General features: G+C 38.8%; 1 protein-coding gene across 2 annotated transcripts in view; it reads right to left on the bottom strand.

Moving 5' to 3' along the window:
- Positions 1-1,191: 1,191 nt before the first annotated feature.
- LOC123769547 (glucose-6-phosphate isomerase) overlaps positions 1,192-21,413 on the bottom strand; it is a 26,721-nt gene continuing 6,499 nt past the window's right edge. Inside the window, exons 1-11 of one of the 2 annotated variants that reach the window (XM_069308677.1) lie at positions 18,837-19,163; positions 15,716-15,930; positions 14,095-14,188; positions 11,744-11,935; positions 9,986-10,168; positions 9,703-9,816; positions 8,476-8,715; positions 8,042-8,181; positions 6,833-7,016; positions 3,715-3,986; positions 1,192-2,450 (exon numbers count right to left, since the gene is read on the bottom strand). In XM_069308677.1, coding sequence (XP_069164778.1) covers positions 2,330-2,450; positions 3,715-3,986; positions 6,833-7,016; positions 8,042-8,181; positions 8,476-8,715; positions 9,703-9,816; positions 9,986-10,168; positions 11,744-11,935; positions 14,095-14,188; positions 15,716-15,930; positions 18,837-18,872 — 1,791 coding nt within the window. In that variant the 5' untranslated portion in view covers positions 18,873-19,163 and the 3' untranslated portion in view covers positions 1,192-2,329. Of the gene's footprint in view, positions 2,451-3,714; positions 3,987-6,832; positions 7,017-8,041; positions 8,182-8,475; positions 8,716-9,702; positions 9,817-9,985; positions 10,169-11,743; positions 11,936-14,094; positions 14,189-15,715; positions 15,931-18,836; positions 19,164-21,413 lie in introns of those variants that run through there. The other variant, XM_045760774.2, reaches the window with a different exon arrangement.

The following is a 21,413-nucleotide window of genomic DNA, read 5'->3' as shown; positions in this document are numbered from 1 at the left end:
TGTCTGCCGTCACCATACAAGCTTAGTGGTTCGCTATGGTGAACACAAATGTAGATACTTATATATAATGTGCATATATAGTGTAATAACAGCAAAAGAAGTGTTGGGAGAAGCCATTTGGTGAGGGAGGTGGCATTATCTTCCTGACTTGTCATTCTGTGTAAGTGGCCACTATGTTCTTTGTGCACTATGCCAGCTTAGATGAACAGTTATGGTGAACAAAACATGTAGATACTTACATATGTCTGTATGTAGTAAATAAAAGCAAAAACAGTATGGTGGGAGGAGGATGTTTGCGAGTGAGGAGTTTTTGAGGGAGGGAGTGGTAGCGAGTGGCTGGCTGGTGTGTGCTGGCCACTCTTTGTTGCTTTTTGACTCACAATATCAACTTAGTGGTTCGTTATGGTGAACAAAACATGCAGATACTTATAACCTGTGTATATAGTGCAATAACTGCAAAAATATTTGTTTGTTTTATGAACATAATTAAATCAATAATATGCACACTATAATTTTGAGTACAACGATGATTCACACGGTAATATCATCTTTGTGGCAACACCCGCGTGACAGCTGGGACAGACCAGACCGCCTCTGACGCATGATCTGTCAGCGCCTCCTTTTCGCCAGACTTCCCCGCCCTATTGCGGCCAAAATATGACACTTAGGATTTTTTTTATTATTTTTCCTGTGATCAGGGCACACACACACTAACAGGTTTATAAGAATTTTTTGACACGTCCCAATTGGATTTGGCCTTTTGACAAAGGCCAAATAGCCCTTAGCAGCTTGGGGTTAAATTGCTTATTTGTCTTCCCTTCTAGAGAGGTGCCAATATATATATATATATTGGTATGTACAGTATTGGTTTTTGTTTTTCAGTGCTTTCTCAGACTATATTAATAGTCTGATAACTATTTATAGTTAACAGATCAGATAGTCTGATATCTGATAAAGCAGATAAATTTTGACTCCTGTTATTAGGCTTAGCATTTTCCCTTCCCTCAGCTTATCTTAGGCCTTAGTCTAATAGTTTTTCTTGAAACACTATCTGCACTAGTGTTGCAGATGAAACACTAATCCATCGCATATTGGAATGGATTAGTTTGGGGAAGGAGTCGCATTATATGACATTAGGCCTGGCAGGCCTAGTCAAATCACAGAATTGGAAGAGGACTATTGCAAACACCCTTGATTTTTTTATTTAATATAAATAAGTTACATAACACTGAGCACAATATATGTGTACTGTTTATGAAGAAATAGCTCAATTTGTCAATATAAATGTGCTCTACCAAAAATATCAGAATTATGAACAGTATCAGGTATGTATTTACACGAGTATGGCTCCTAGAGTAGCTTGTGGATTGTCAATTACAAGGTCACTCAGTTCATGAGACATGTCTGGAGATGAGCAAATATCTCTACTTCATGCACACTTCTTGACCTGTGTGTGGTCACTAGAGTGCCAAGCCTCACTAAGGTGCACACATGATTAATGGTCCTCAGTATGAGGCCTAATGCAATAATTACTGTCACAATGTCATCAAACATAATCCTGTATATCAAACAATGAAATCTACCGAGACGTAGACTGCCCCTTACTCGGAGATGATCAAAGCAAAAGTTTCTCGAGGAGGCTCTTATCACCCCATAACCTTTCACTTTCAAGGTCTTATCCCTCCCCTTTCTTTCATATACTGTTCCACTCTACTTATTCCACGATACCATTTGACTGCCTCTACCATACAATTCCTTTATTTAACCCAAGAACACCCTCTTCACTAAACTGTTTTAGGGCATTCTATTAACATGCCCATATCACATGTGTAATGCACCTCGTCTCTTACACATCGTTCACTCATACCGTGTGTCTTAAACTTCCTCACTACTATGCCCATCCATCATACACCAGATGATGATGGTAGAATTGGCTGCAACTATCAAGAATTCATTATAGTTGCTCCAATTTTCTATTCATTTTAAATAGAGAACAAGTTAAATATTTCTTTCCACGTAATCAGTGCATCTTCCTTCCAAGGAAAGAAGATAAACATAAACATAGCGTGGTTGGCTGCTAGAGTTTGTTTGAAATGTAACACTTGATATACATGTAGAATAATTAGCTATTGTGTTTTATGCAGAATAATTTGTTGTACATTTTAGAAAAATTCACCCAAGTTCTGAAATACCTATGTTCTGTATTATGAAATACAGTATGTATACATTATAAAATCTGTATCCCACTTGTTCAACAATAAACACTTCAAATCTTTTCTTGTTCAAACACAGAAGGAAAACAAAAAATCTTTAAACAAATCTTTAAAATTTAAAAGTATGATTTGATGAAATTCATTAGTCCATTTGTAGAAGAATCGTGTGATGACACTGTATTATTATCTTGAAGCTCTGGTTCAATAGCTTTTGCTAACTGCTTACCAAGTTCCACCCTGTGAACATGTCAGAAATATGAACAATTATTTAACAAAATGAGTGAAGAAAATAATTTTAAATTTAATAGGATGATCAAATGACATTGGAAACTGGTAATGTTTACCTGAATTATGCAATCCAACATTAAGTGGCAAAACTTGCATTCCTAGCAAAATACACCAGCATAATTTTAACAACTATCATCTGTGCAACCTAAAGGCAAGCATCTGTAGTTGTTCAGAACCTGTTCATCCCTGTGTGAAAATGTGTCTCCAATTGTCTGCCCTATGTTGTTGCTTGAAGCTGTTGTCACTTATGAGTGTTACATGGGATATTTTAAAGGTGTGGTCTGGATTAATGTTTTCTAATTTGTCCAGTATCTTGAAGGTCTCGGTGAGTTCAGCTCTAACATGTCTTGTTTGCAGAGTTGTTAGACCTGAGGCCCTAAACCTTTCGTGGAACGAGTTGACTTAGTTCAGAGATGATTTTCATTGTTCTGTACCAAAACATTTCCAGTGCAGTTATGTCTTTAAGTGAATATCCATGTTTGGATAGTTGTCCAAGTAAGGAAGCACAAGGAGTTTATATGGATGAGTGACCACCACCTTTTCCTTACAATCAAAACTTAATTTGATTATTCCTAAGCTTTGATTGATCCTTTTTACTACAGTTTTTACTTCCTGAGGCACTTTCCCTTCCAAGCACTATATAATTGTAATGGTTTAGCACTTTCTCCTGACAATTCAACCTGGCCTCTTATAAATTACAGTGCTTTTCACTCGTATGCACACTAAGGCTAAAAACACCGAACTGTACTAGACAATGAAAGCAGCTTGCGAAAGTAACATACTGCCCTGTTTTCTGTTTTGGATCCTCTAGCTTCGTCTGTTAAGTTAGGCGAAGACTCTAAATTCATGGTTTTTATAACATTTTGAAATCTTGAGAGAACTTGCTGCTCTCCTAACCTACTAGAAGACCCAAAACTTGCTGCTTTGAGTCCATTTCATTTGGAAAATGAATTTCCATTTTTTTTTTTTATTTAAATTCTAATATGGTGAATTTTGGCCATAACGCATATGGATGAAAAGTGACGTAATTTGTAAGAGGACGGGCTGGACAATTACCTTATCTGTGGTACTTTGATCATAACAAAAATTCTGTGGCAATTGCCTGATCCTGATCAGTAAGGTAGGTAGTTTCAGCAGTCAGCTGATGTAATGCCTCCTGCATAATAATGAAATTAAGAGTTGTGATAATACTGATGTCAACATACATTCTTACCCCCATTGGTCGAAGGAGTTGATGTCCCAGATGACACCCTGTGTAAAGATCTTATGTTCATACATGGCAATTAGTGCTCCCAAAGTAAATGGAGTAATTCTTTCTACCATGATAGAGTTTGATGGGCGATTGCCTTCGAACACTTTATGAGGCAAGATGCGTTTTTGGACGTCATCTGGCACTTGTGCTTTTTCTAAGTCTGCCTTAGCTTCTTCCCTCGTCTTTCCTTTCATTAGAGCTTCAGTTTGTGCCAGGAAGTTTGCCAGGAGCAGCTGCCAAGTGAACAATAAAAAAAATTTGAGTTGTAGTATACTGTACCTTAATTTGAAAATATTTAAAACTATTAATAAACATATCTTGATCATCAAAATTAGGGGCGTCAAACTTGCTCTAACAGTACTGTAAGCTGCTGCTTTCCTAACGAACACTTAAATTTAAAATATTCTGTATTACAATATGTGGAGTAAAACTATGATGAGTTTTTAATCTTGCTAATAAACATTTGAAGGCAAAAAGAGCAATTCTAATGCATTAATATATATAGTGTGATAAGTCAACAAGGAAAAATTATATAGCTTAATGGAATGCTGGTATCTTTTCTGAGTTGCTCCATGGTTGTTGACCTGAGGTAGGGTCATGGGTCAACCCAGGTCACTGCTAAGACGCCAGACTCTGCAACTTTGAGCCCAACTGAGACGGTTAACTTTTCAAGTTGGCTTGTTCCAAAGTATATGGGCAAGAAACAGTGGATAGCATTTTTCACTCTACAACTAAGAGAAATCATTTGTTATGACATCTACAAACACGTGAAACTGCTCAACACCCCTTGCAAACAACTACAGTATTGTGGTACAGTGGCAGCATGCTTGGCTCATGCCTTGCAAGTGATTTTGGACAGGGAGAGTTGACTAGATACTGTGCCTTAGCTGTTCTCTGTTTACCCAGCAGTAATTCGGCACCTGATTGTAAATCAATTGTAAACCAATTGGTAGGAATAGGAATAGATGTAGGAATAGCCTAAGCTACTCTATCCATTTGAGATGTATATTCTTGTCTCAATAAACATACTTGAACTTGGTAGGTTATGTGCCAGGGTAATCTAGTAAGGTAAGACTTAAGATGAGCTGTGGGCAAGGTAAGCTATAAGCCTCTTAACATTTTTTTGGTTTCGTATTCATGTATCCACACGTGTAAAAAAAAAAAATGCTCTGAAAATGCATAACTACCAACCACCCCTAAAAAGATTGTCACAAGCTAATATTATTAGCTAGTACAACCAGGTGAAAGGAGATTGCCAACCTCACTAAGCTCAAGCCACAAAGAGACCCTGGGAAGACTAATGCAGGAGGCCCATAGGATCACTTGTACAGCTAAATAGGAGAGTTAGAGATCTTATGTCTCCACTTTTGGTGTTAGCACCCATCTTTCCCATATCTGGATCATTCATAAGATTGCAGCCAAATAAGTTTCTGGATGTATAGAACCTGTTCATCATCCTATTGCTGAGCCAGTGTTAGGTATGAATGAGCTCAGTTTGCACTTCTTGTCCATAAGCACTGATTGTTACTTCCACCCTGACTTTCTTACTCATAAGTATTGTCTTAAGGACTTTTTGATGCCACGTCCACACTCCTACAATTACTCCTTTATGCTTTCTGAACCTCAGTCTGCTCTTTTCTTTTGCCAATCAAGTCGCTATAACCAAGTTTGGGATGCTGATGATGAATCACAATAACGTGGCTGAATATATGATGACCAAGCCACAAAGAGACGACGATGTTTCGGTCCGTTCTGGACCATTATCAAGTCAATTGACAATCGACTTGATAATGGTCCAGGATAGACAGAAATGTCGTCTTTTCTTCATCTTTTGGAATGCTGCAATGGACAATAGACCTGTGCAGTCAGTCTAAAATCCAAGAGGAGGGGAATTCAGCAAATTCAATTTTAATAAACAGATTAACTAGGAACAAATAAACCAAACCCTCACAGAAATATGCTGGGAAAGACAGCTAGATAATGCAAATTTAGTATTATTTTAGTATTTGGCATGTTGCCTCTCCCCAGATATAAGTATTTTTTATGTTGGAGTTATACACTCTTAAGACAATTTTCATGTGCTAACATTTATTTATTATTGTGGTTGACTCTCAATGCTTTCATGACTGTAGTGTCTAATGCTTCAAATCCTATGATCCTTATGTCTTTTTCTTTTATATTGGCATCCGGCATGATATCTAGGGATTGTTTTAAGACTTTGTGACAGATGGTGCTAAATAGTCTTCCAGGAGTTGGCACCCATTTTTTATAATTACAGTACTTAAGCAAAGCCTCGGCATGAAGCATACCTTACGGCAGGAGCAGAACCCACTCACCAGGTGGTGAAAATCAGAGCAACTAAGCAGTAAACAACTTCTCAGAGTAGAGGTAATGTACCAAATCACTTAGAAAAGTGTGAGCAGAGGTCTATAGTGGCCGAAGACAATAGGGAACTTGTACACGGAACTGCCAAACCACTACATCCTGGGGCAAGGCAGTGCCAAACAAAGCCCATTCAGGAAGTTCTAAGACTACTCCGATGCTAAACTGACCCGAGATACAATAATTCAATAGCAAGAGACACTCAATGACTGGTTGCCCTCGTGAAGCATATTCTAAAATAATGGATACCCCGGCAATTAGAGAAAATCTCGGGTAAAACAAAAAATTAACTGAATTAGTCTCTGCAGAGCTGGCACCCCACACAGATGAATCAAAATACTGGAATGTTTGTTTTTGTTTGCATATTAGCAAATGGTTGCTCTGGTGAAGGATTGATAATACTCCCCACTATCCTCCATCACTAATTACCTGGCAAGACAATTTGAAAAGTAACTTGCCATGATGGGGTGAATTTCTCCGAGAGCCTGGTGCTTGTGCAGTGTCCTAGGTGGATCCTGGGTGATGGCTCAGGATGCAACCAAGAGGACTAGTTCAGAAAGATAGCTGTAAAAAGGAAAATACTGAACTGAAATGGTATATGAATAAATCAAAGCAAATTGGGAGAAAGACACAATACAGTATAACATAAAACATATACTGTACAGGATAAATTACATCATTACATTCATGAATAAACCTTATGATGAAGATTATCTGCAATTGGGTTATGAGACTTGACAGGAGCAATGAAATCTGCCGGAATGAGGCGAGTTCCTTGATGAATCAGCTGATAAAATGCATGTTGACCATTAGTTCCTGGTTCACCCCAAACAACTGGTCCTGTGCTGTATTCTACGCGACGCCCACAACGTGTTACATATCTGCAAAAATAAAAAATAAATTAGCATGGCATAATACGGTATTTAACAATTGTAATATAGTACTGTACTGTACTGTAAAAATAAAAATTATAACATGTAGTCCCTCATCTTGCTCACCTCATCCCCACCTTTGCCTCATTGACCTGCCCTCTTTATTAGTATTAGCCCTGTGTATCTTGCTAGACTTGATAAAACCTTTATAGGTGAAATTTCATCTACAAATAGTTTGTTTTTATTTTGGTGTAACTCTACATCCAATTTTTTTTTAGTCAAAAGTTATCTCTAAAGATTATGCTTTCTCATTAAGTTATAGACATAGTGGTGTAGAAGTAGGATACATGATGGTATAAGAATTATTTCTGTGTAATAATGTGTTGCTTTTTGGTTGGGTTTTATGCCCAAGTACTGAATGTTTCGAGAATTATAATGAGTGAGCTCACAAACCAGGATTGTTGGGGTCAACAGAATGACAAACAAGGCAGAGTCATGTTTATATCAAAGATACTGTACATTTAAATATAGTATATGTAGTACTATAAGTAATATATATAAGTATAAACAATATAATATAAATATATAAGATAAAAAATAAATATAATATAATATAATATAAAAAAAAATATATATATATAAGTATAAATAATATACTGTAATTAGATTATTATACAAGTCTGCATTTATTTTTTGTATAGAATAGGTTACAGAAATGGCAAAATATATCCTATAACTTTTGGAGAAAGGAAAATCTCATAGTAGGTTTATAATATAATTCTACAGCTTCTGAGGTAGATAATTCCTTGTAGAAATACCAGATAATTCTGGAGAATACATTTGCCTTTAAGAGCAAAAATCTCTAATCAAACTGATTTACTGTACATTAATTAGTAATGAAATTATTTGGTAATAGCTGTTTCACTATGTCAGTTGGAAGTAACTAAGTAATGTGACAATAAGAATTGGAGTTCAGTTCAGCAATCTGTGCCTAATATAATAGTTTAGTTAACAGTATTTAAGCAAACACATACTTTCCATTGGACTCCATATCCCCCTGTTGGAAATAGGCAGCAAAGCGATGCATGTACTGGTCATAGGGCAGGAGGGCATGGGTCTCAGCCCCATAGAAGTTGTGATACCACACTCCCACAAGTCCCAGAAGTACAGGAACCTGCAAAAATATCCAGTATTACAATCCAAAAATAATCATTAAATTGTAGTTATTATTACTCGAAATATATATGTAATTACATATCAAAATTGTTCTAACCAAACATTTACCTAAGTAGGTAGGAGTTTGCTAATACATAATATAATCTTTACGGTTTATGAGACCTGTAATTTCTAATCCCTTTAAAATCTTCTTTAATAAAGCATGCCCCTTTTACTATAAAAATGTTAGCAATATAATTCTAACTAATTTTGTAACAAAGGAAAGAATGAATGCTACAAAAATACTGCTTACATTTTTCTCTAGTGGTGCAGTTCTGAAATGTATGTCCATACAGTGAGCACCAGACAGCAGTTTTTCAAAGTTGGCAAAACCAATATGGAGAGCAATGGACAGGCCTATGGCGGACCAGAGGGAGTATCTGCCACCAACCCAATCCCAGAATTCAAACATATTGGCCTCATCAATACCAAACTCTTTCACTTTGAGACCATTGGTTGACAGAGCTACGAAATGTTTTGCAACAGCAGAAGCCTGACAAAAGAAGAGGTAACATTTAATTTTCGTACTTATTTCAGACCTGATAGGAATTCAAATAATATCAATGACAAAACATAAAATAACTTAGTAACAATGTGGATGGTGAACAACTATAAATTTAAAATTCCTCATTTAATTCATAAAGTTTTATTATATAAAGCTTCACAGTAAATTCCACTCACATGTTTTTTCACCTATCCTATAGTGTCATAAACCCATGAAGTCACCTACCAGCCAAATCTATTTACCTTAACTGAATTTACCTGAGGGTCATTAGTAGCCTTGATGAAGATAGGAAACCAGCAATTTGTCAAAGTTCCCCATTGTTCCCAAGGATTTTTTCAAACCTAATTTTAAACAAATAATGTCTTGGCATTTTCATCTTTGGCAGGTAGGAGATTCCATGAGTTTATAACCATATGGGTGAAAAAGCATCTGTTTTCTATGCAGGCGATGAGTCACAATAACGTGGCTGAAGTATGTTGACCAGACCACACACTAGAAATTGAAGGGACGACGACGTTTCGGTCCGTCCTGGACCATTCTCAAGTCGATTGTGAGTCATTCACAATCGACTTGAGAATGGTCCAGGACGGACCGAAACGTCGTCGTCCCTTCAATTTTTAGTGTGTGGTCTGGTCAACAATCTGTTTTCTATATTACACTGTGACTTGTTGAGATTAAAACTGTTTTCTCTTGTATGCATTACATTTGACCTTTCAAAGAAGTGATCTTGCCCCCATCGAGTCCACTAGAAATTGTGGCCCCCCTAGGTAAATTCAGTTAAAATTTCTGGTATACAGTACTGTATTATTCAATACTGTATCACATCATATCTGACATACAGCATTCAAAATCATTCTTCTCTTCATGTTTAGCACATTCAAAAGTATCTCTATTTGGTGAAGTTAATTAGCAATTTCATACAGTAGCAAAATGTTTGAGATATGGAGGTGTAAAGCACACAGGTATGATACTCACATGTTTAGCAGTGGCTAGGAGCCAATTTCTGGCAGAGGTCGCATTGGTAATGGTTTCTTGTGTGGTAAATGTCTTGGAGGCAATGATGAACAGCGTTGTCCCAGGGTTTATGTGCTGATATTGGAAACGACAGTAACAATAATTTTTAGAACCCTTGCAATAACCTTTTTAAACTCTGCAATAATCATTAGCTAGACACATGCAGCTAGTGATGTCACGTATTTGAATGCTAAAGAATTCTGAGCAGCCAAGTAAAGCATATTCCTGAAAATGTACAGCTTACTTTGAGGGTTTCCGCCATGTGTGATCCATCAATGTTGGAGACAAAGTGTACATTTGGTCCGACAGCGTAAGGTTTGAGCGCCTCTGTCACCATTAATGGACCAAGGTCAGAGCCTCCAATACCAATGTTCACTACATCCGTGATGGATTCTCCAGTATAACCTTTCCATTCACCTGAAATAACCTGAATAATAACCAAAAATTAAATGTTTTATGAGATAAAAAAAACATATATAGTACTGTACTGCATAATAAATTATTTATTATATTGCATACATTAAATTTTATTGCATGTAGCTAGGTTTAGGACTCATAGTCCTAAAACCTAGCAAGTCTTGAAACGAAAAACAAGAACAGTCAATGGAATGTACCATGGCCAAACAAAACAAAAATTCTTTTACGAACAGGCAGGGATGAAGATATTTCAAATTTGCAATCTATGATATTTCCATCTACGTTAAAATAACATAAATGTAAAATCTGATTTTATATACTGTACTGTACTTTAATGTGTTTGTAAAGTAAGCTAAATTACAGTTTATAAGCGAAGAACAAAGAAGCTATTCTAGAACTTTATCTTTGTTCATAATAACTTTCAGAATGTAAAGCAAGAACAAATATAAGACACTTGAGGTTCCATATATTCTTATACAGAATCTGCTATTGTTATGGCTGTAGAACTATGGCAGAGACCTTGTTATGTTATATTCCTGACTATACTTACTGTAATCATACAAGTACAGTACGTACGTACAAGTACAGTACGTACTTTATTGTACTTAAATATATTTCATTGCTTCATGGGGCTGACTAATATCGTAGCATCTAGGGGAATATAATACTTTCAGCGAGGAATATACTGATGACAAACTCTGTTGTAAGATGTACTCTTCTACATGAAATATAACTTAAACGTATCTTTATATTATTGCTCGAAATGCAACAATTTTATCTGCTATCTGCATGTTATTTTATCATAATAATACTGTATTCTTAAATATTGCTGTACTGCCTACATGTATACATCTTTCCTTGATGTATCACCTACATGTATACATCTTACCTTGATGTATCACCCACATGTATACATCTTGCCTTGATGTATCACCTACGTGTATATATTTTACCTTGACTTATCACCTACATGTACTCACCTATTTGTGCTTGCGGGGGTTGAGCTTTGGCTCTTAGGTCCCGCCTCTCAACCGTCAATCAACTGGTGTACAGGTTCCTGAGCCTACTGGGCTCTATGATATCTACATTTGAAACTGTGTATGGAGTCAGCCTCCACCACATCACTGCCTAATGCATTCCATTTACTAACTACTCTGACACTGAAAACGTTCTTTCCAATGTCTCTGTGGCTCATTTGGGTACTCAGCTTCCATCTGTGTCCCCTAGTGCATGTACCACCAGTGTTAAATTATCCATCCTTGTCTACCCTGTCAATTCCCCTGAGAATTTTGTATGTAGTGATCATGTCACCCTTAGGTCTTATCTTCTAGCGACGTGAGATGCGGTTCACGCAGCCTTTCCTCGCATCTCATGCCTCTTAGCTCTGGGACTACCCTAATGGCATACTTCTGAACTTTTCTCCAGTTTCGTCTTGTGCTTGATAATGTACGGGCTCCATGCTGGGGCCGCATACTCCATGATTGAGACTGGTCTCATATATGTGGTATACATGCATCTTACCTTGATGTATCACCAACATGTTTCCACCTGGCCTTGGTGTATCAGCCACATGTATCCATCTTACCCTGTCACAAAAGTTCTTCATGTGGGAAAGAACAGAGTTCACTTGTATCATGAGGTCTTGACCATCAAGGATGATGGGGGAGCTGTCACGGTTACGGAGGGCGGTGTGTAGCACGGCTCTCTCCTCAGTCACGTTGATCTTCTCGCCTGAGAACATTGCATCTCGCCACGCCTCCACCTTGCGTGCTCTCGCCTGCATAATATTGCAACTAATTAAAATGAAAATGAATAACATCCAACTTATAGTGTAATTCCAGTTTATCATACAACAAATATGGCATGAGTAACAGAAAATGACCCTTGTGAAGATTTTTATTTTGTGTTATGGTTTAAAAGCAGCCCATTAAAATGAATATTGAGACATCTTGTTGTAAAATATAGGCTTCTACAAAAGTGATATTGGTGGTGTTATGCGAGTAACATATTTATTTATTTATTTATTTATTTATTTATTTATTTATATACAAGAAGGTACATTGGGGGTTAACAGAGAACATAGAAATTAAGTTGATTTTACATTCTTGTAAAGCCACTAGCACGCATAGCATTTCGGGCCTTGTTTAATCTCTAATAATTGTTTAATCTATATTAATATCTTAATATTTAATCTCTAGGCTCGACAATCTTTATGTATTAGTAGAAAGCGGCCTCTGTAGCTAGTGATTATTACTGCTAAACTGTAGCAAATATAACATAATTATTAAAATATGATGAGGTATTTTGTTGGTAGTGTCTCGGCCTATATATGTATAGCTATTGACTCACAATCACTAATTTCAGATTGAAATCCCAGACGGGACAGAAATGGTTGGGCACATGTCCTATCACCTAATGCCTCTGTCCACCTAGCACTAAATATACCCAGGATTTAGTCAGCTTGTTGTGGGGTTGCATCCTGGACGGGTCAGGATGTTTGACCTTGAGGGACTTCGATATAAGATTGATTGATGAAGATTAAGCCACCCAAAAGGTGGCAGGGGCATGAATAGCCCGTAAGTGGTGGCCCTTTTGAGCCATTACCAGTATCAAGAGCTGATACTGGAGATCTGTGGAGGTGCGACTGCACCCTGCGTGACGGCAGATGTCTCCCGTGTTCAATATAAGCCTATAACGTGTATATATATACACAGGCTGTCTGTCCACCTCCCCCCCTCTCCCCCGACAAAGGTAGGTGTATTACGTTAGTGAAAAATCTAAAGAAAGAGAGAGAGAATCGTCGTGTGTCATATAACAATGATTTAACTAGTTTTGTATAGTTACAAAATACAATTTTCACATTTAGCATTAATCGTTATTCCTTATTGGGTAAGAAAGATGGCAACATTTTAAACATATAAGGAAGTTAAATTCTCGTTCCATGTTTGGGTGGTTGGCAAGTGGAATTCAGTGAAGGAAAAGGTTTTGTTGAAGCCAATTCCATCCACAACTTTAAGAAAAAAATATGTTTAAAACGTTAATGTTGAGAGAAGGAATTTGCGCGCCAAGGATGAATTGCAAAGAGCCGGGGCATAAAGAGCTTGAGCTCATTCCCTCGTAGTCACTGATAGGTAAGCACATCACATCACTTATCTCAGCCAATCAGGGATGGAGCGGCAAATAGCACTGATTGGTTGAAATATGCAAGATAGAGGTTATCAGCCAATCCGAGCACTGTAGAGAAATGCCCGACAGACCACTGGAACATTATCTAACACAGTGCACAGTTACAAACCCATTAAGGTTGATCGTGATCTCCCTAGTCAACAGTCATCCAACTATAGTTATTGGCCAGACCAAACAATATTGAGCCGAGTGACTTACCTGAGCCATATTGCGCCACCTGTCATGGCTGATCAGTCCGCCAGCTGCGATGAGATCCACAATTAACAGTTAACTAAAGCTCTAAATACTTATTTACTGCTAGGTGAATTGAGGTCTCAGGTGCACGGAAACGTGCCCAAACGTTCCACCCGCCCTGGATGGAATTCACAATCTGTTGTGAATCATTATTGCGCTAATCAATGCAGAACAGGATGTTGAAATGTAAATGTGTTATGCAAACACACACAGTCTGTGTAGGGATCGATATGAAAGATACGCGAATAATTGTATAACTTGGTCAAGTGATCTATTTAACAGTGCTAGACATGATCTGTAATAATATCAGATCAACTTACCCCCTGCACATTGTTGCTTACTATTTACTGAGGAGTAATTGTTTAGCTGCAGTGACTGTAGTAATTGCGAAACCAAAAACTATAGGAATAATGGTAAGATTAAGGGAACCACATGACAGTGCAAGCTGTAAGCTTGTACTGTAAACACAATTCTATTTTCATAGATAACATGAGGCTAGTTAGGGTATGAACTTACCAAATCAAACAATAGTGCAAGAACTTCATCATTAATGCGGTTTTTACTGTAGTCCAGTAGTATATATCCATCGTCTGGGGTCGGCAGTATCACACTGAAATTGATTATACATGTACTATAGTACATAAGATAGACTAGTCATACCAATGACTGTACTTGTGGACGGTCTTGAGCCCATTGTTGATGTGACGATGTGCATTGAATTTTGTAACAAGCTCATTAAACTGTAACTTGCTAAGCTAAAGGAATTTTGAGGTTCAATCCCTGAGCCCATTATGTGCCTCATTAACCCATTCCACTATCGCCTACAGGATGGGTAAGGGGGTGTATAATAAATGAACTAAACTAATCAATGCCCACACGTTTAAAGCAGATGAAGAGAGTGAATTAAGGGATTTTCCCATAACGTGCGAAATAGAAGAGCATTGGCAAACTAAAAGATTCAAAAGCTCATTGTGAGGACGGTATTACAAGCACATGGAATAAATGGTAGAATGGAATGGACAAAACAGAACAAAGAACGGGAATGAATCTAACTGGAGAAATGTGGTGAATGGGGTACCACAAGGATAAATTTTGGGGCCAACTCCCTTTTAGTCATATACATCAGTGACATAGATAAGAATACTACAAACGACATCATCAAATTTGCAGATGACACTAAGATGTATGGTTAATAATGTATGTGAAAATGATACCGAGCTCCACATACTGATACTGATACTCCACAAATGGTCGGAATACTGGCAAATGTCTTTTTAATGTCGAAAATGGAAGACCTTGCATGTGGGGCATTACAATGCGCATCACAACTACCAAATCCACAACATTACCTGACGCAGATTGAGGAAGAAAAGGACTGTGGAGTCAGAATTCATCAATCACTGAAAGTTGCATAAAAGTGGGAGCTGCCGTGAAAAAAAAAGCCAACCAGACTCTTGGAATAGTCAACCGAATCTTTGACTTGTTGACCAAACCACACACTAGAAAGTGAAGGGACGACGACGTTTCGGTCCGTCCTGGACCATTCACAATCGACTTGAGAATGGTCCAGGACGGACCGAAACGTCGTCGTCCCTTCACTTTCTAGTGTGTGGTTTGGCCAACATATTTCAGCCACGTTATTGTGACTCCTCGTCTGCTTATCTCTGGCTTCATGGAAAACAACGTAGTTGTGCAACTGTAGAAATCTCTGTGCCGCCACTTGAATTATTGTATCCAAGCATGGAGACCTCATCTTCAGAAAGACATCTGCTTTAGAAAAAAAAGGTCAACACCGGGCGACAAAAACCCACCACCTCCACCGGGTGGAGGTGGGAGGAACTTTGACAATCTGCTGGCTTCCTGTCCTCGTGGAGGCCACTAAAAAGATATAATGGCCCTCAAATAAATTCAGGTAATAATGCTATTTATGGCTGCCTTAATTTGATCGTTAACAGGCAGAGAAAAACAGTGTTGAACTACTATAGTACAAATTATCCATATGCTTAACAAGTAATTATAATTATTAACAATAAATAAGTGATCCATGATCTAAAATACCATCGAACATATAAACAAATATTATCAATCATTAGAACGTAGCCTACATTCAAATACAGATAAAAGCCTCATACAGTACCTGTATTTCTTAAACCTATCTGGATCATCTTTAAATAGCTGAAGAATATTTATTTTGCTTCCATTCTTGTTATAATAGTTTTGAAGACGCTTGTAAGCTGCCTCTTCCGTGAGAAAGGATTTACTCTCAATTCCTGGTGGCTGTTCTTCAACTGCATACTCTGCGAAGGTAACTTTACGTTCATTCTTACACAGGATGGTGGAGGAGTTGCCCATCTGTGGACAGGAGGCTATATTAACCCTTAAAACTTCCAATGCTCTTTGAAGAATGATTGGGATGTTTATTTGCGGTGCTCGCTTATACATCATAGTTGTGTCTGTGTGGTGTCGTTGTTGTTGTTGTTGTTTTAGATTCAGCTACTCGGAACAAAAAGTTCCAAGTAGCACGGGCAATGGTGAGCCCGTATAGTGGACTTACCTGCCACAGGAGCTGGGCTGTAACTGTGCATGGTGAGTGATTGATGAAGATTAAGCCACCAAAAGGTGGCACAGGCTTGAATAGCCCGCAAAAGGATATCATCAACGGCATACGCCGCTGATGATAACCTTTTGATGAGGGCTTCTGAGGAGAGAATTATCACCAGACATTGAGAGAAATGAGCCCATACCATCTGGAAGCTCGTTTACATATCAGAAACAGGATTGGTTAAGTACAGAGCCCTGTGGGACTCCACAGATGACATCTCACCACCCTGAGGTGGCGAGATGTCATCCCATCTCCACAGTTCAAGGCAAGGAGATATCATCTCCCTCATCCCCAGTCATCCCCTCTCAACAGTTACTCGCTGTTTTATGTTGCTTAGATACTCTCTTATCCACTGGAGCACCTTATCTGTTATTCCTGCCTGTTTCTCCAACTTTTGTAACAGCTATTTTCTATTATCCTTGTTCTGTTTTATGTGCATAAATAGCATAATTATGTATTATAACATAATTAATAATAATAACATAATTATGTATTATATATTTATGTATAACGTACTGTACTATTATGTACTTGTTTGCACAATAATTCTTATGCTTGCACAACCAGCTGAGTGGACAGCGCTCGGGATTCGTAGTCCTGAGGTTTCGGGTTCGATCTCCGGTGGAGGCGGAAATAAATGGACAGAGTTTCTTTCACTCTGATGCGCTTGTTACGTAGCAGAAGAAATAGGTACCTGGGAGTTAGACAGCTGCTACGGGCTGCTCCTAGCTGGGGGTGCGTAACAAAAAGGAGGCCTGGTCGAGGACCGAGCCGCGGGGACGCTAAGCCCCGAAATCGCCTCAAGATAACCATTGTTACGGTGCCTTCTCCTATATCTTCCCTTATCCAGCGAGAAGAGTCATACCTCCACAAGAGTCAGACCATTGAAATGCAGGGACCCCTTTGACATATGTGACTGCTAGCAAGAGTACTTATTCGGGTGTAAAATTGTTATTTAATTTTGGCTTGCAAGGGAGCTAGCTTACGCCCCTAGCGCATACAAAATGGCGACGAGCCGGCAAAAGTGCGCCAAAATCGTGAAGACGCCAGCAGGCTGGCGATTGGCTGGCAGAGGTCACGTGACGAGTTTGACCAATGAGAGCACGCCCTTGGATGCTATGCCGTCACCGGGCGGCCTGGCTCAGGACTTGCAGAGCACCTGGGCTCAGAGATTCACAGCACTTGGTTGAGAGTGGACGTACGCTGGTTGAGCTCTCGAGTTTAGCGGTAACACCCATGTTGTTTAACTGTAGCTCCCGTCACACAAGGCCAAGGTGAGCGACACGTGACACCATACAATAAGAGCCTCATATCAATCTATGGATCATCCCATGCACTCAACAGACTCCTAGATGTTACTACTTCTTATATTCGGTTACAGTATCTCTGGGAGTTTGCATTTCCTAATGATGTAAACTTATCAGCAAAATTATTCAATTATCGTCCGTCACTATATGTGATGGAGTACGAGAAGATACATGATTTTAAAGCTTGCTTTATAACAATTGTCCAAGAAATTTGTTGGTATATCATTCAAAATTATCTACCACCAGACATTTTAGCCAATTATCCCCTGTTTGGTAACTGTAAGTGTAACTGTAACCTTGCTTCCGCCGCCCTCAAGCTGGATGTGGGGTGCATGTTAAGCAAATCAAATAATATGAATCTAGCTTAGTGTAAATGTAAATTGCTTAGTTTACACATTGTTGTGGTCCTCCCATTGTTGGTACATACGTCATTATTATTCATGTACATTAAACTGTATAACTATTTTTTCAAGACTGTTAACTTAGCTAAGCCAATTTAATTTTGGGGCTCATTTCCCGACCCCATTTAATATGTGCCTCTGTAACCTTTTCCAATACCACTCGCACGTGTCAATAATAAATAACTAAACGAAATTATGGCGGGATCCGCCTAGCAACCGGTATTGCCAACCGCCGTCTGACTACACACTTCCCATGCAGTCTCCTAGATTCCTATATGAAATTCGAATGACTTTGCTTGTAACAAACTAATATTTATACTCTAACTGTTATGTATTATTATGTAACTGGAGTCAATATTATCCTACACACACAACGTCGAGGGCTGGATAGTGCATGAACCTCAAGCCTCATGTTTTTTTTTTAGTTTAGTTCATTTATTATGCATACCCATCTTGTGGGCGGTAGTGGAAAGGGTTACAGAGGCACATAATGGGCTCAGGGACTGAACCCCACAATTCATTTAGCTAAGCAAGTTACAATCTTGATGAGCTAGTTACAAAATTCAGTATAAGTCGTCACATCATAAATGGGTTCGAGATCGACCACAAGTACAGTTTCTGCCTCATGTTTACATTAACTTTTAAAGCAATACTTATTACTTATTTTCAAATATTTTGAAATATGCTCTTAAATATGTTATTATTTTAAAATATAATTTATCCTATAGGTGTGGATAATTACCATACGTAATAATGTAACTTAAAATAGTTCAGACATTATCCATTGATGATAGCTTTTTATCAACAGGCTTAAGGTACACAGCGGCGGCGATCCTATTTGATATACAATTCCTCCCAGGATAACATCGGTCAGGTGGTGCTTCCACGTGGTCCGGACTCTAATTTACATATTTTTTAGCTGAAGAAGGAATATATTTAATAACTTACTTGGATTATACCGCAGAGCGATTTAGGTATCCTCATAGGCTAATCTGTCCAATTGACAGGAACGAAAGCTGAAGACCACAGATCACACCGCACACTAGGTGAGTACACTTTAGGGGAGTACACTTAGCTTCCAACAGCAGTGAAAGCACTATTTTATGCCAGTCATCATCCCAGTCTATGTACTCTCTTTCTTCGGCGTTATATGATGATGATGATAAGCTATGAGAGTGTTATGAATTTCCTGAATAAATCGCATGGGTTCTTGGGTGAGCCTCGACCCGCCGCCACTCATCCCTGTAAGGTCTGTGCTCAACACTTTGCTGCTCGAATGGTCATTCCTCGGAGAATCGATGTTTGGCCGTGACGCTCACAATACCTTCGTCTGTTTTATCTGTCTCCCCTAGTGACTAATTGATTTGTCCTCAGTGACTGATCTGTCATCATAGTGATTGATCTGCCTCTGTAGTGACTAACTGATCTCTCTTCAGTGACTGATCTGTCGCTATATTTACTGTTTGGATTGTCTCTGGCAGTGGAAAGTTCATGTAGATAGAACAATACATGTATGTTCTATCTACCTGAGAGAGTAAGTTCATATGTTAGTGTTTGCAGACGATGCCAGCCTAATATTATGAAGACTGTGAAACCCGAGGAGGAGGAGAAGGATGACTGCAGAAAGTTACAAAAAGACCTTGGTAAACTCCAGGGGTGGGCATAGAAAGGGCTGTTAAAATTTAACCCCAACAAGTGTGAGGAAATTAAGATAAAATAAGATAAAGAAGACCAGGAATTATCTACACCATTAAGGAGGGCTGATGGCTAAGTGGACAGAGCTCGGAGTTCGTAATCCTAATGGTCCGGGTTCGATTCCCGGCGGGGGCGGAAACAAATGGGCAGAGTTTCTTTCACCCTGATGCTCTGTTCACCTAGCAGTAAATAGGTACCTGGGAATTAGACAGCTGCTACGGGCTGCTTTCTGGGGATGTGTGTGTGTGTGAAAATTAGGATTAAGGACTTACCCGAAACGCTATGCGTGCTAGTGGCTGTACAAGAATATAAGAACTCATGTATATATAAATACCAAAAAAAAAACGGAAAGGCTTCTGCACGAATCGGAAAGAGAAAGATATTTGAGATTGGATATAATTCCAACACTTCCTCATAAAAGGCTGGTGTACAAGATGGAGAAGTAAGCAAGCATAACTGAGAAGACACTGAACTGGGTTAGAAACTACACAAAATACAGAAAACAGAAAGTCATCGTTAGAGAAGAGGTTTTGAGTTGGAGGAATGTAAGAAGTGGAGTTCCCCAAGGTTTAGTCTGAGGTTCCCTACTATTCATAATTTATGTGAATGATCTATCCGAGAGAGTGAGCTTGTACGTGTCAATGTTTGCAGACGGTGCAAAGCTAATAAATAATGCAAAAACAGAAGAGAACTGCAGAAAGTTAAAGGATGACATTAACAAACTATAGGAGTGAGCAAACAAATGTCTGCCAACAAATGTTGCACGGGACCACGCGTGTGGCTCTAGTCCTCAACTATCCTACTGACATGTACTCACCTATTTGTGCCTGCAGGATCGGGCATTGACTCTTAGATCCCGCCTTTCTAGCCATCGGTTGTTTATAACAATGACTCCTGTCCTATTTCCCTATCATATCTAGTTTTAAAATTAGGAATAGAGTTTGCTTCCACAACCTGCTCCTTAAGTGCATTCCATTTTTCCACTACTCTCACGCTAAAAGAAAACTTCCTAATATCTCTCTGACTCTTCTGAGTTTCCAGCTTTCACCCATGTCCTCTTGGTCTGTTTGTACTCCGTGTGAACATTTCGTCTATTTTCACTGTCAATCCCCCTGAATATTTTATATATTCCTATCATATCCCCTCTCTTCCTTATTTCTTCTAGTGTCGTCAGGTTCAGTTCCTTTAGGCGCTCTTCATACTCCATCCCTCGTAACTCTGGGACGAGCCTCGTCGCAAACTTCTGAACCTTTTCCAGTTTTCTTATGTGTTTCTTTAGGTAGGGACTCCATGATTAGGCTGCAAACTTTAAGATGCTTCCTTACTTAGGTTTCTGAGTGATGTTCTAACTTTTGCCAATGCAGAGTACGCTACTGTCGTTATCCTATTCATATGTGCCTCAGGAGTTAGATTAGGTGTTACATCCACTTCCAGGTATCTTTCTCGAATCGTCACAGGTTGATAGTTTCCCTTCATTGTGTACTGTCCCTTTGTTCTCCAGTCACCTAATTCCATTTCCATGATTTTACATTTGTTCGTGTTGAACTCCAGTAGCCATTTCTTTGACCATCTCTGCAACCTGTTCCAAGTCCTCTAGGAGTGTATGTGTATTCACCTAGTTGTGCTTGCGGGGATTGAGCCTCTAATGCTCTTTTGGCCCGCCTCTCAACTGTCAATTAAACAACCTTTAGTTTTCACACACACACACACACACACACACACACACACACACACACACACACACACACACACAATTAGGCAATTAGGTGAGTACACACACACACACACACACACACACACACACACACACACACACACACACACACACAC

This window comes from Procambarus clarkii, chromosome 63 (genome assembly GCF_040958095.1).
Source record: "Procambarus clarkii isolate CNS0578487 chromosome 63, FALCON_Pclarkii_2.0, whole genome shotgun sequence".
Taxonomy (NCBI): Eukaryota; Metazoa; Arthropoda; class Malacostraca; order Decapoda; family Cambaridae; genus Procambarus; species Procambarus clarkii.
This window is presented reverse-complemented; position numbering and strand designations above follow the sequence as displayed.